Below are 15,275 nucleotides of genomic sequence, written 5' to 3' on the forward strand. Positions count from 1 at the left end.
CCCGGACCTGAAACCATCAGACCCTGAAAAATCGCACACTGTCCACTTCTGTTCCACTACGCTCTCCGCCAATTATTTACCCACACACACAAAGGCAATGAGCCAAAGTGAGATAGAGGCCAGTCAGATGAAGCCATTTTCTTGGCTCCTAACCTCAATGTGTATGCATGTAGAAGTGTTTGTGTGTACAAGCAGAGGGTCGAGATGAACAACACTTGTCTTCTAGTAACCACGCAGACCCTGAACAAACCTAACAAGACCACTTTTCCTCAAACAGCTCAACTGTGTCTATAGTCAACAAACTCTTCCAGCTTACAGTAAACATAACATGGAAATCCAAGCCAAGGGTACAGCAGCTAGACTACAAGTGTTGTGCATACCTGTGCAAAACACACTACCTAGAGTGGTGCGGATAGTTCCCAGGGTCTGTTGCGAGTGGTTGCTAAGACATTAATAGGGATTCATGGATGGTTTCCAGGGTGTTGATCGGGTGTTTTGAGTGGTTGCCAGTGTCGGGCAAGCTACTCTGAAACTGTAGCTTTACAAGCTACTTGTAAGTTAAAGTAGTTAAGTTACATTCAAGCTACCATTTTGAAAAACACTATAAGCTACACTCTAAAAAATGCTGGGTTAAAAACAACCCAAGTTGGGTTGAAAATTGACAATTGGGTTGTTTTAAGCAAACATTTAATTAACCCAACCGCTGGGTTAAAACTAGGGATGCACCGAATCCAGATTTTTGGGGTTCGGCCGAATACCGAATCCACTGGTTAAGATTCGGCCGAATCCGAATCCGAATACCGAATCCTACTCCCATTCGCAGTCCATTATCAAAGTAAACACATTAATGAAGTTAACAACGTCCACAGCTCTGTAGGGATGCCATTAACTGTTTTGGTCAAGTTTACTAAAGTAAACATTGTCGTGTATGTTCTTCTCGACGCTATTTCATGATGGTTTATAGAAAAATTACCCCGAGTCGTCCTCTGTCGTTTCAAAGAACAACCCAACGGAGAGCGCAGGAGGCGCGCGCTATTGTGCCGACATCAAGATGGAGCGCCACCATCGTGATGCCACGCCCCCGTTGCGAGTCTGTTGTGTGCGACAGCGTATTAGTTAAACTAAAAACTTAGCAGGGATTGCTCTGTAAATTAAATTGAGAATGTAACTATGCATATATGCTATTTTAAATACTGTAGTCTATGCCAGATATATAGCCTACATTTTGAAATCATTTGAGGCTGAAACATCCATATGCGTGTTTATTTTAGCACTTCCGTCAGTGAAACAACACACTACAGCCTATAAAACAAAAACGATTTTCAGTAAATAATGGTAACCTCAAGAATATATGAAAATTAAATATTAGTTAGAGAAATATTTGATTCATACTATTTCCCCGCAAAGATGCGTCATATAGCCTACCGCTCTGCGCTTTGAGAGGAATGGGACACTGAATAGACACCTTCTTGAATATCTTCGTCTTCATATGTTCTACTGATGTTGCAAAGCAACACTTGATGTAAAAGGTCTGAAGAGTGGATTTTATTTTCCACAGGGTCAAGACATTTAGGCGATGTTTGATTATTCACTGCCAGAGAAAACGAAACTAAAATCACCGGCGTGTGTGAAATGCGCTATTCAAATAAACCAAACTTGACGTGCCTTACCAAGTTTAATAAAAAGAACAAACTGTGTTAAATAAAATTTGAAGTAAAAAGGTATTCGTCTTACAGTGTTTTTTATACTTTCCCACAGTAAAGGATGTGAATAGTTATAATAGACTTAATTATAAGCAAACGAAAGGAAGAAACATTTATAATCCCCTGCGAACATGGGTGTGACGTGAGTGAAGATTTGGGAAAAGAAACGAGATTTCCATGTCCATTGGAATAAAATGGACTAGGCCTATTGTTCAAATTCTCGGAAAAACGAGTGACCAGATCCAGAATGAAAAAGTGCTCTCTGACCATTATTTCCTTTCTAGGCTAAACAAAGCTTTGTGCTTCACTCCTGTGGTAGCCTAATATTCACGTGAAACAGCATTCACATACAAAACACTGCTTTAGTAAAATAACGAAGTTATTTTTTTTAAAAGTAGAAAATAGTATTTATGTAAAGAGATATATTAAAATAAAAAGAGCTCAACTCTTAAGTGGAAGGAACCTATCTTTCCCCCTCACGTGCAAACTAGCGGATGAATCATTATTTGGGTTAGTAAAAATAACGAAATTATGGTTTTAAGAGAATAGTATATGTAAAGATATATAGTATATTATCTACCTATTTACCTAATTCCGGTTCTTCAAAGCTTATGGATTCAGTGTATTTTCGTTTCATCTTAATTTGGTAATTATTTAAGTGAAAAATATTTAGTGTAGGCCTATTTTATTAATTTTATTTATATTTTATCTGATCTATAGATCTATAGGCTGTTTGCAAGGTAAAATAAAATACATTTTGGCTGCTGTCTGTAGATTCCTTCATGCACAACTCGTATTCTCTCGGATGTTTCATATGCAAATGTTACAACAGCGGCTGTTGTTTAGGGTCCTTGTCATCACGAGACAAATCGGCATTGCAAATTGAACGCGTAGCTCAACTTTAATCGCCTTCTTTTGACTTAAAGTATACTGCCACGTTTTCTGTTCATGAGTTCCATTTTCACTTTCAACAGCGGCGTCATTACGTTCGACCAGCGGGGCGCGCATAGTGCAAGCCTAGGGTTCGGGTTCGGTGGAAAAAAATTCTGAGGTTCGGCAGAAACCGAACCCAGTCAAAAAGCCCAATATTCGGCCGAATCCGAACCCGAACCCTGGATTCGGTGCATCCCTAGTTAAAACGACCCAATCACTGGGTTGTTTTAACCCAGCATTTTTTAGAGTGTACTATCAAAAAGTAGCTATCTACATTGAAACTAATTTTCTTTTTTTTCCCACAATGATATTGTTACACATAGATGAATAATTGTTAATGAAGTTATAATATTTGGGGTTTCAAGCAACACAGTACCATGTAATTATGATTTCAAAGAGTATAGGGTGAATAACAGGTTGATTGGGACACTTTTTTCCCAGTCATTTCAATGGCAAAAACTGTCAGAATCATTTGATTTTGTAAACTATCCGATACACACAATACTCAAACATAGCCTCTATCTCAAACTGGCTGTCAAAGTGCAAAATGGCTACATAACAGTGCAAGAACATAATGTATGCAACTTAAATGAAATACTCAGGAGTCGGGATTAGTGTAAAAATGCGTGTTAAACTCATTTTGAAGCATTTTGAACAGAACCGCTCTGAGACGCCAGTCATGAGCTGCTCGCGTGAACAGTGCACATTGCTTGACAATTTCTTTCTGTTTCGTTGAAAAGTGGATATTTCAAGCTTTCTATACACATCTCATGTCTGTGAGGCAAGTAGCCTCCTGAGTTTCGGTTTATTTATGAGACGTGTTCAAGAGCAATGCAAGCGATCGCTCCATGTCACGATTAGTGTCTGCTATAGTCTATTTCAGTTTCAACTTCTATTTTCAAAATTGGCCCGCCGGCAATAATTACATTTACATTTACATTTATGCATTTGGCAGACGCTTTTATCCAAAGCGACTTACAGGGACCTTATTACAGGGACAATCCCCCTGGAGCAACATGGAGTAAAGTGCCTTGCTCAAGGACACACTGGTGGTGACCGCTGGGATCGAACCAGCAACCTTCTGCATATCAGTTCCATGGTTTAACCCACTGGACCACCATCTCACCAATAATATCTGGCCCGCGCCCGCAGCCAGATTATTTTGATAACGTCTGGTTCTGAAATAGATCTGTCATGATAGTGTAACGGAGGCAAGCTAGTGACAGCTGTGCTGGTAAATCTCACTGCTGTGACTGTAACTGGCTGACACTAGATGTCGCAGCCTTTAGCCTCCTTGTTAGAGCGTCCGACTCCCATGCGGGAGGACCCGGGTTCACGCCCCGCTTGGAGCGGGCGGTGCGAACCGGAGAGATTATAACAACAACAGTTGCTCATAATCATTTTCTCTTTAGTGATTTTGCCTTCAAAAAAGTACGAGAATGTTTTTGCAGCAATGTGTTTATTTTGAGATGAATTGAGAGCTTTTAGTATGAAAAGTTCTGAAAGACATTCAAAAGAGTCTAGACACTCCTCTAAAAAAGCCGTCATGAAATGTGTGGGATGATAAAACGAACAGTGAACCATTGAAACGTTTGCTTATAACGCGGGACCTCAGCACCAACACGTGAACAATAACAAATCAAATTCAGCTTCCTTTTGTATCAAACATATTGACAAGACAACCAGCGAAAAAAAGGTGCCATGCTTCGTCTCGTGGTTCCGTCTGATATTATATTCTTTACAAACAGCGACAACTTCGTTGCAGATGAGACACACCGGCTTTGCATTCACAAAACCAGGTAGGATTAACGCAGTTGTCTTTCCATTCTTCTTTGTATGCCCTATTTTCGCTGTCGACTTTCCTCTTTAGACTCTTTGATAGTGCCATTTTCTCTCACCGGCTAGCTTAAATGTTAACATAACTGCACACGACGTAATCGCGTACCTCCAGCAGGCAAACAATAAAAAAAAAAAAAGTGATTTACTATGTGAGGATGTAAATATGTACAGAAATGCCAATCAAATAATTTTCTCACTCCACTACTGTGGACTGCAAAATAAGTTATTTTATAGGAAAAACTGTCCAACCTGTTCTTTTTTAGCCATACTTTATGTATTTCTATTGTAGTGAAGAGCGAGCTTGAACATTCTGCTAAACTTCCCCTTTTGTGTTCCACATAAGAAAGAAAGTCATAGAGATTTGGAACGATCTGAATGTGAATGATAAGAGAATTTGTATTCCTATTCCTCATATTTAGACACACATATTTAAAGTACATTAAAGTGTAAAAGAAGACTACGTCAAATAATCGTTACAATAAGTTAGGCTCCATTGTGTAACAAGCACATTAAAATACACATTTATCATTCACAATATGGAAAGAGGAAATAAAACAGTTCGTTAAGCACATGACTCAAACATGCCAGTAACGGGCTTATTCAAGTCCTCTTTTTTTTTGTTTTGTTATTTTTATCCATTCCGCATCTCCCACATTGTTAGTGTTAGTGAATGAAGATACTTGGGTTACGTGTCACTACTGCTTTATTAATTTATCCAGTTTTTTAACAGAGTAACAGCTCAGTACCAGTTACAAAAGACACTAACAGTATGTCAACAACAGGCAATTCTAGTTGCATTTTTCATCAATTAATTTCTTAAATTATCCTGACTATGTTCTGGCCCGCCATCTAGCGGTGAATTTTTTTTGGCCAAATGCCAAATTTACCTGGTCTATTTGCTTCTAATTTATTAAATCCAGGCAATTGGCTGATGAAACATTGATTAAAACTAAGATACAATTTATACAAAACGAAATACACTTTAAAGAAAGGCTTTCTACAAAACAAAACTTAATGAAGTGGTCAAAATCATTTCTGACCCACTCGCATCTTTGCACTTTTCATAATCAGATGAAATTTAACCTCTTAACTGTCACCGCTGGCGGGACACCTGCCACTTTTTTTTATCGCCTTTTTTCATATCATATATTTGAGTAATTATCATAAATTAGGTTTCATTCAAAAGCTTACAAACTCAAAATTCATCCCGTGAAAACCGTTTTGAAATTGGACGTTGCGTTACCATGGAAATGGTACTTTAAATTCTTCTAGCAGGCTCCTCCCCTAGTGGGCGGTGTCATGTTTCATATTACAATATTTATTTTAAGTAATTTATAATCAAAATCTTTTCCAATCTTGACAAAACACATTTCGTCAGAGTTTCGTCAGAGTCTCATCCATATTTTGTGGCCGTTTTGTGATGGAAGTGACATTTGGACAGAAATTTACAGGAAAATGCATTAAAAAACAATCAATGGAATTTCAATGACACCCGGTGGCTATTTTTGGTACAGCGCCTAAACAAAATCTCATGGGAACTTCAATTTTTGTGATCTCAACTTCAAATCTGGAACGCAACTTGGTTTGAGATATGGCTTTGATTTTATAGTAATTTTAGATTAAAACATTTTTGTAAAATATATATTTTATATAAAATAAAAAATATTTAGTACAGTATTTTTTATTCACAGTAAATTTAAACTTCCATAATTTTTTCATGCTTTCATATTCTGCCGAGTGTCTGCTTTAAAACAAGACCACACTTAGGTCTATATTCCAAAGCATTCTTGAATTACAGCCCTTTAAGTTTGGATAGTGCATTTTCATGTGTATTCTCAAAAAGGGGGGTGACAGTTAAGGGGTTAAAAATAACATTATAATATTTAAACATAAATATGAAACAAAATACATTGTTTAATGGCTACAACAAGTACAGTAGGCTACAGTACAGAGAAATTTCATGTTTGAGCAGGATTTTCTTGGTGATTTGCTAGGTGATTGCCAGAACATTATTAGGGTGTTATGGTTGGCTGCCAGAGTATTGATGGGGTGTTGAGGATGGTTGTTAGGTCCTAGCCTGGTAGTTGCCGAAGTTTCATGAGTGGTTGCTATAGGGTATTGCTAGGGAGTAGTTGTCAAGATATTGCTCAGGGATTTCCAGGGCATTGCTACCCAGGTTGTTGCTTGTTTATTGTTGGTGGTTGTTAAGGACTTTTGGGCGGTTGTCAGGGTATAGCTAGGTGGTTGCTGGGGTGTTTTTAAAGATATTAATAGAATGTTGTTGGTGATTGCCAGGGCATTGATGGTAGTTGCTGAAAAGATACGAGAGTGGTTGCTAGGGTGTTGCTAAATAGTTGCTAGGACATTGATTGCGTGTCATGGGTAGCTGCAGATGGTTGTCAGGACAATACTAGGTGGTTGCTAGGGCTTTTCTAGCCAGGTTGTTGCTCAAGTGTTATTGATGGTTGCTAGATGGTTTCTGGGGTGTTGTTGGTGGTGGTTAAGGTCAATTCAATTCAAAGTTGGCCGTTGGATTTTTAATTTTATGAAAAATAATGTTCACGCTGCCCCAACAGACACAGACAAATGCTGATTGAACATGTCGGGTGAAAAACAAACCCTGACCAACGGCTAAAGACATTGACAGGGGTAACACACTGATCCGACAAAACCCAACAAACGTGTTTGGTGTCTTTTGTCTGCATAGTGTGAATTGGCCTTTGGCCATTGCTAGGGTGTTCTGGGTGGTTGGTTACTGACCCAAGTCAAACTTGCCACACCCAAGTCTATAATATAATTATAATAATCAGATATGGCTTGGGTAGTTCCTTGAATAATTTTTTTGAGTATGAACCCTTAAAATTTGAAGTATCAGTCATGTCTACAGCACATGGTGTGAGATGAAGTCTAATATTTAGGGCTAGGAGTTTATTCAAATAGTAATAGAATACAATATGAGGAGAAAAGAACAACAACTTATGAAATCAACCACAAGGTGGCGCTACGCCATACGCCTCATGTTCGTGAACACAGCTGGTTTCCTCCCCGTTTCCCAGAAGCTGAAAACTTCATTAGAGCCACTTCATGTCAAAATCAATGCAGAAATTGATTTTTAGATTCTACACTAATCGCACAGAATAACAGTCTGCAGAGTACACACAGTTAAGGTCTATTCCACACAAACACACATATGCTAAGACCACAGCTTTGTTCATTCTTGGAACTGTTAAAAAGCTTATGTAATCCAAACTTTACCTATACTGCAACAGGTAAGCAAGAAAGACTTATGTTTTGTATCACCATACAGACGCTAGATCATATCAAAAGCACCTGTTATCTATGAATTCTTCCGTGTGTAACCGGATCACAGAGGACTGTATCTTTAGCTCATATCTAAGCATTTGACTGAACTGAGATCTGTTAGATGACACCTACCTGGGATGGGGATGACTGGGATGCTCTCATTAGGCACGACTCTGGGAGAGTTACTGTCCTCGACGTAGAAATGAGCCGTTTGGAAACACCTCCTGAGGGAGAGAGACAAGGCTGGTCAAGTGACGTAATGGCCGCTCAGCGCTGCTTCAATGTTTCCAGGAGGTGTGGTTAAGATAACCGTCCTCACCAGAGTAAACACACATTCTGTTGGGTATGTATGACAGGATCAAGACGAACTTTGAACCAATCAAACACTCCAAACAGAGATTACAGCCCCACACTTCAAACACTCGGGCGTCAATGCTTACTTAAATTAATAGCGCACAGAAATGCAAATCTAATCATTTTCTCACTCCACTACTGTGGACTGCAAAAAAGAAGTAATTTTATAGGAAAAACTGTCCAACCTGTTCTTTTTTAGCCATACTTTGTGTATTTCTATGGTAGTGAAGAGCGAGCTTGAACATTCTGCTAAACTTCCCCTTTTGTGTTCCACATAAGAAAGAAAGTCATAGAGATTTGGAACAATCTGAAGGTGAATGATGAGAGAACACACACACACACACACACACACACACACACACACACACACACACACACACACACACACACACACACACACACACACACACACACACACACACACACACACACACACACACACACACACACACACACACACACACACACACACACACACAGGTTTGTTTTGCTATGTAAGTGAGGACATTCCTTAGGCGTAATGGTTTTTATACTGTACAAACTGTACATTCGATCCCCCTACACTACCCCTAAACCTACCCGACACACACACACACACACACACACACACACACACACACACACACACACACACACACACACACACACACACACACACACACACACACACACACACACACACACACACACACACACACACACACACACACACACACACACACACACACACACACACACACACACACACACACACACACACAACCCCTACTCCTAAACCTACCCATCACATTTTTAATAAAACATTGTTTAGTATGTTTTTAAAGCTATTTTAAATATTTTTATTCATATTCCTCATATTTAGACACACATATTTAAAGTATTAGTTATTGTTTTTATATTCAAATAATTATAAAGGCATAGGCTAACCCAAACTCTCCACATAAAATAAACCGTTTGACATTTTTACCAAAAACATCATTTTAATAATAATATCATATTTAATACTTATATCATTATTGTTAAATATGAAATTGTTATTTTATATAATTAGAATGAATGAAATTAAAATGACAATAAAAAATAATATAATTAAATGAACCCACTGACTTTATACTCCCAAAATCCACGTGAAACATTTTCTATCTATGCATTTCCAAACTAAATGTGTGTATGAAGTCTATTTAGAACATAACACCCCAGATTACAAGCTAAACCCAGACTGTCAGGAAGAATTATTGGCAGCTGTTTCCAGTTTGAGAGTCGTAAACTGGTTTTACCTCTTTCTTTCACTTTGCAAGAGATAAGAAGGTAAAAAACTAAATCCACATCCAGTAAAAAGAAACAAACAGAAAGAGAAAGACAGCGGGAGATTAAAAGGCTGTTCTAAAGTTACAAGAACTCGAAGTTTTGGACGTCAACCCGATAAGCCGGCGGGAGTCTCGTCTGTCCTACCTGTATTTGATGCACAGCAGAGAACATAAGCTGTTCATCCCTGCAAAGAACGAGGGATTTTAGGAGAGGTGAGTGACTGCGGGCTCTGCATGCTGTCGCTGAGCAAACAGAGCCATGAGTGAGCAGTGTGTGTGTGTGTGTGTGTGTGTGTGTGAGAGAGAGAGAGAGAGAGAGAGGGGTGGAGAGAGGGCTGGTCCTGACGTATTACATGCACAGGGCTTTACACAAGCGCTAGAGCTGCTGGGGTCAGACGTGAGCAGTTCACTGATCCCAGATCAGTCCAGAACTGATCTGATAAACCACAGACACCTGCTGCCCTTCCCTCTGGACACACACACACAAATGATCACGCACACACACACACACACACACACACACACACACACACACACACACACACACACACACACACACACACACACACACACACACACACACACACACACACACACACACACACACACACACACACACACACACACACACACACACACATACACACACACACACACAAATGATCACGCACACACACACACACACACACACACACACACACACACACACACACACACACACACACACACACACACACACACACACACACACACACACACACACACACACACACACACACACACACACACAGGTTTGTTTTGCTATCTAAGTGAGGACATTCCATAGGCGTAATGGTTTTTATACTGTACAAACTGAACATTCGATCCCCCTACACTACCCCTAAACCTACCCATCACACACACACACACACACACACACACACACACACACACACACACACACACACACACACACACACACACACACACACACACACACACACACACACACACACACACACACACACACACACACACACACACACACACACACACACACACACACACACACACACACACACACACACACACACACAAGATCTCTGATCTTTCATGCATTTGTGAAGTCAATTCTTAACTCCTAAGCTTCAAAAAAGACAAAAAAGCAAGAGCAATGCAATAAAACGAGTCCATAAAACTATAGTCCAAGTCTTGCGAAGCCATGCAATAACTTGCAATAACTAAAATTTCTTTACTATTATATTCCTTATTAATATTTTCAATTAGCTTGTATTTTAGATTTTAATTTTAAATTGTATTATGTGCTTTTATTTTTTATATTACTATTTACATGTCCTTATTTTTATTTCAGGTTTAGTCTGAGTTCAATTTGTGTTTATTTCCAGTTAGTCATTTTACGGCTTTAACTTAGTTCCATTTAATCTAATATTTATCTAAAATGTATTTTATTTCAGCTTTATTTCAAGTAACAGGAATAGTTTTAGTTTGTGATAATAACCCAGGTGTGATGAACAAACCAATATTTAAAGTGTTTACTGAAAATCACACCCTTTGTCGTAGATCTCACATCTCTCGGATGCATCTGAATATGCTAAAATGAACGAGTTTTGAAAGGTGTTAGGAAAGAGTTCTCCTGAATAACGGTTTGTTCCTCACACAAAGCTATCGTACGGCTATAGCGCACAAGTCATATAGACTACATTTATGGTCATTTGATTAATTTTGGAGTTTGATGTCCCTGTCATTGTATGGAAAAGCTCAGCATGAACATTCTATAAAATCTCTTTATTCCAATTATGAAAGTTGTACTTTTAAACAAGAAGGAATGTCTATTTCTGTGTGCCCAGCCGAAATGACAATGTGAAATCCAACTCTCGGCTGTAAACAATCTTTAGCTGAAGTCCTGGCTTAAGAGAAAGCCTCCCTGCAGGCACTGTGAAACTTCACGCTCAACAGGTCCGATCTGAAGAACAAAAGCAGAGCCAGAGCGGTCAGGAAATGCTTCAGGTTAGCGTACACACAACTTCAACCAGTCCAACTGGACATTGCGTCAGAGGCTTTTCTTTTGTGGTGTAAATGAATAATCACATTGTTTAACACAATGATTGTCATTAAATTGTCCTGAGGAAAATGTATGAAAAGTTTCGGTCTGGTATAATGTGACAGTGTTTGGCTGAGTGTCTCATACACACAATCATGAGGTTTCACCTCATCAATGACAGATTTGGAAAACTCTATAGGCAAGAACTTCATGTGGCTCACAAATAAAAGCGCATTTCTGATGTTAGCATGTTGCTAAGATATCAACACAATACACAGCACACATGAATAAAACACTATTTTATATTCTTGATAGTGAATCTATTATATGTATTATATTTCTTAGGTTATCAATTGTTCTTATCCCATTAGCAAACTGTTTGGTATTTAGTGACAAAACAAGTAAAACATATTTGCCAGTGGTTTCGTAACAATCTAAATCATTCAAGATATGCAGTTTAGCTTCAAATGAATGCATGTATTTTTACTGAATAAAGGTCAAACAATGTGGCTTTTCAGTGTAAATGATTATTTGACTTTCCCTGAGACTGCCACAGGAAGTGTCACATCCTAGTTAATGTTTCCAGGTGGACTTCAGACAACACAACACGGCAAACAATCGCACTAATATACAGACACACCCAATGACTCATTTAATTGTGCCACTAGACCCATAAATATATTGCATCCAGTGTTATTTTAGTCATATTTATATATTGTTTAAATTAACCATATATATGCATGTATGTATGTATGTATGTAATGTATGTATGTATGCATGTATGTAATGTATGTTTGTATGTATGTATGTATGTATGTAATGTATGTATGTATGTATGTATGTATGCATGTATGTAATGTATGCATGCATGTATGTATGTATGCATGCATGTAATGTATGTATGTATGTATGTATGTATGTATGTATGTATGTATGCATGTATGTAATGTATGTATGCATGCATGCATGTAATGTATGTATGTATGTAATGTATGTATGTATGTATGTATGTATGTATGCATGTAATGTATGTATGCATGCATGTATGTATGCATGCATGCATGCATGTATGCATGCATGTATGTAATGTATGTATGTATGTATGTATGTATGTATGTATGCATGTATGTAATGTATGTATGTATGTATGCATGTAATGTATGTATGTATGTATGTATGTATGTATGCATGTATGATATATATGTATGTATGTATGTATGTATGTATGTATGTATGTATGTATGTATGTATGTATGTATGTATGCATGTATGTATGTATGTATGCATGTAATGTAATGTATGTATGCATGTATGATATATATGTATGTATGTATGTATGTATGTATGTATGTATGTACGCATGTATGTATGTATGTATGTATGTATGATATGTATGTATGTATGTATGTATGTATGTATGTATGCATGTATGTATGTATGTATGTATGTATGTATGTATGTATGTATGTATGCATGTATGATATATATGTATGTATGTATGTATGTATGTATGTATGTATGTATGCATGCATGTATGTATGTATGTATGCATGCATGTATGTATGTATGCATGCATGCATGTAATGTATGTATGTATGTATGTATGTATGCATGCATGTATGCATGTATGTAATGTATGTATGTATGTATGTATGTATGTATGTATGTATGTACGTATGTATCAAGATTAATTGCATCCAAAATAAAAGTTCATGTTTACATAATGTATGTGTGTGTACTGTGTACAATTATGTATATTTGAATACACACACATACATGTATAAGATAAATGTGTTATATTTATATATACTATACATAATATAAATATATATACAGTATATACATGCAAATATTTCTTAAATATATACATGTACGTGTGTATTCAAATATACATAATAATTATACACAGTACACACACACACACACACACACACACACACACACACACACACACACACACACACACACACACACACACACACACACACACACACACACACACACACACACACACACACACACACACACACACACACACACACACACACACACACACACACACACACACACACACACACACACACACACACACACACACACACACACACACACACACACACACACACACACACACACACACACACACACACACATATATATATGCTGTATATATATATATATACACATATACACACACACTATATTTTAGTTTAAGATTGAATAATTTTGTTATGTGCTTTAGTCATTTTATTTTTAATTGTAATACTTAAACCTAAACTTATTTAATTTCAGTTAGTTAGTTATTTTTTCAGCTTTATTTCAATTAATAAAATTATTTTTTAATAGTTTTAAATAACAATAACAACGCTGATTCTACTGAAAGTCAATTGTAAAAAATAAAAATGGAAAATGATAATTTTCTGCCAGGACATTATCCAGTAATTTTTACGGAAATTTCCGTAAACCCTTAAAACACAAACCAATGCAATGTGTAATTCAAAATACAGCTAAAACACCTGTAATAAAACAATACGGAAAATTCCTTCATATTTATACAGACTTTTTTTTACAGTGCAAAATAAAGCTTCTGTGTAAATCATGTCAACTCAATGATTTACTAATCCGTCACAATTAAATGGTATAATATCTTCAATGATCTTGATTTGATTTTTCTCATCAAATATTGATATTTATAATTATTCAGATTGTAATTAATTCAAACAAAACCGGTTAACAGCTCTAGTTTCCACATACACATGTTAAAATATATACGCAGACATATTCACTTCATGCTGATGTGAACATATGGTGAGACATACATAAACACATGTACACATGCATGAGAGTCTGACACACACACACACACACACACACACACACACACACACACACACACACACACACACACACACACACACACACACACACACACACACACACACACACACACACACACACACACACACACACACACACACACACACACACACACACACACACACACACACACACACACACACACACACACACACACACACACACACACACACACACTGACAGAAGGTAAGGATATCTGATCTGATATAGATTGAGACATTAGCGTGAGGGTAATCTCAGTCAGTCTACTGAGCAGATTACATTTAAAGACCCTCACACACACACACACACACACACACACACACACACACACACACACACACACACACACACACACACACACACACACACACACACACACACACACACACACACACACACACACACACACACACACACACACACACACACACACACACACACACACACACACACACACACACACACACACACACACACACACACACACACACACACACACACACACACACACACACACACACACACACACACACACACACACACACACACACACACACACACACACACACACACACACACACATTAGGGAAGTGTTTGCGATCATATAAATGGCTGAATATTGTCTGTTCTAATACCTTCCCCAAATCCTTTGCATCTGAACAACCAGAAACAGCATCAAATAATAGTTTGTGTGTGTGTTAATTATAGGGTCCTTTATTATGGCTACAAGTGCTATGACAGATGTATATTCTCTCTGGAGAGGTTTTGGGCTTGGTCAAGTGTGTTTGCGTGGGTGGATGTGTGTGTGTGTGTTTGGTGATGGATACACATCTCAAAGTATTTCACGACCCCCTGCTACCGCATGGCCCTTGAGCACCAGAGGAGGGAGCAGATGGCCGTTTTGGGCCCAGGGCGGAGAGCCCATCCTGGGGAGAC

At 37.9% G+C, this 15,275-nt stretch overlaps 1 protein-coding gene across 1 annotated transcript in view; it reads right to left on the reverse strand.

The window, feature by feature from the left end:
• The window catches only part of ptprga (protein tyrosine phosphatase receptor type Ga), a 427,225-nt gene that overhangs the window by 35,977 nt on the left and 375,973 nt on the right, over positions 1–15,275 (reverse strand). Inside the window, exon 14 of the mRNA XM_079844385.1 lies at positions 7,911–8,002. Within this exon, the coding sequence (XP_079700511.1) occupies positions 7,911–8,002 (92 nt within the window). The remainder of the gene's footprint in view (positions 1–7,910; positions 8,003–15,275) is intronic.

The sequence above is a fragment of the Gobio gobio genome (assembly GCF_949357685.1).
Source record: "Gobio gobio genome assembly, chromosome: 19".
NCBI classification, from domain to species: Eukaryota; Metazoa; Chordata; class Actinopteri; order Cypriniformes; family Gobionidae; genus Gobio; species Gobio gobio.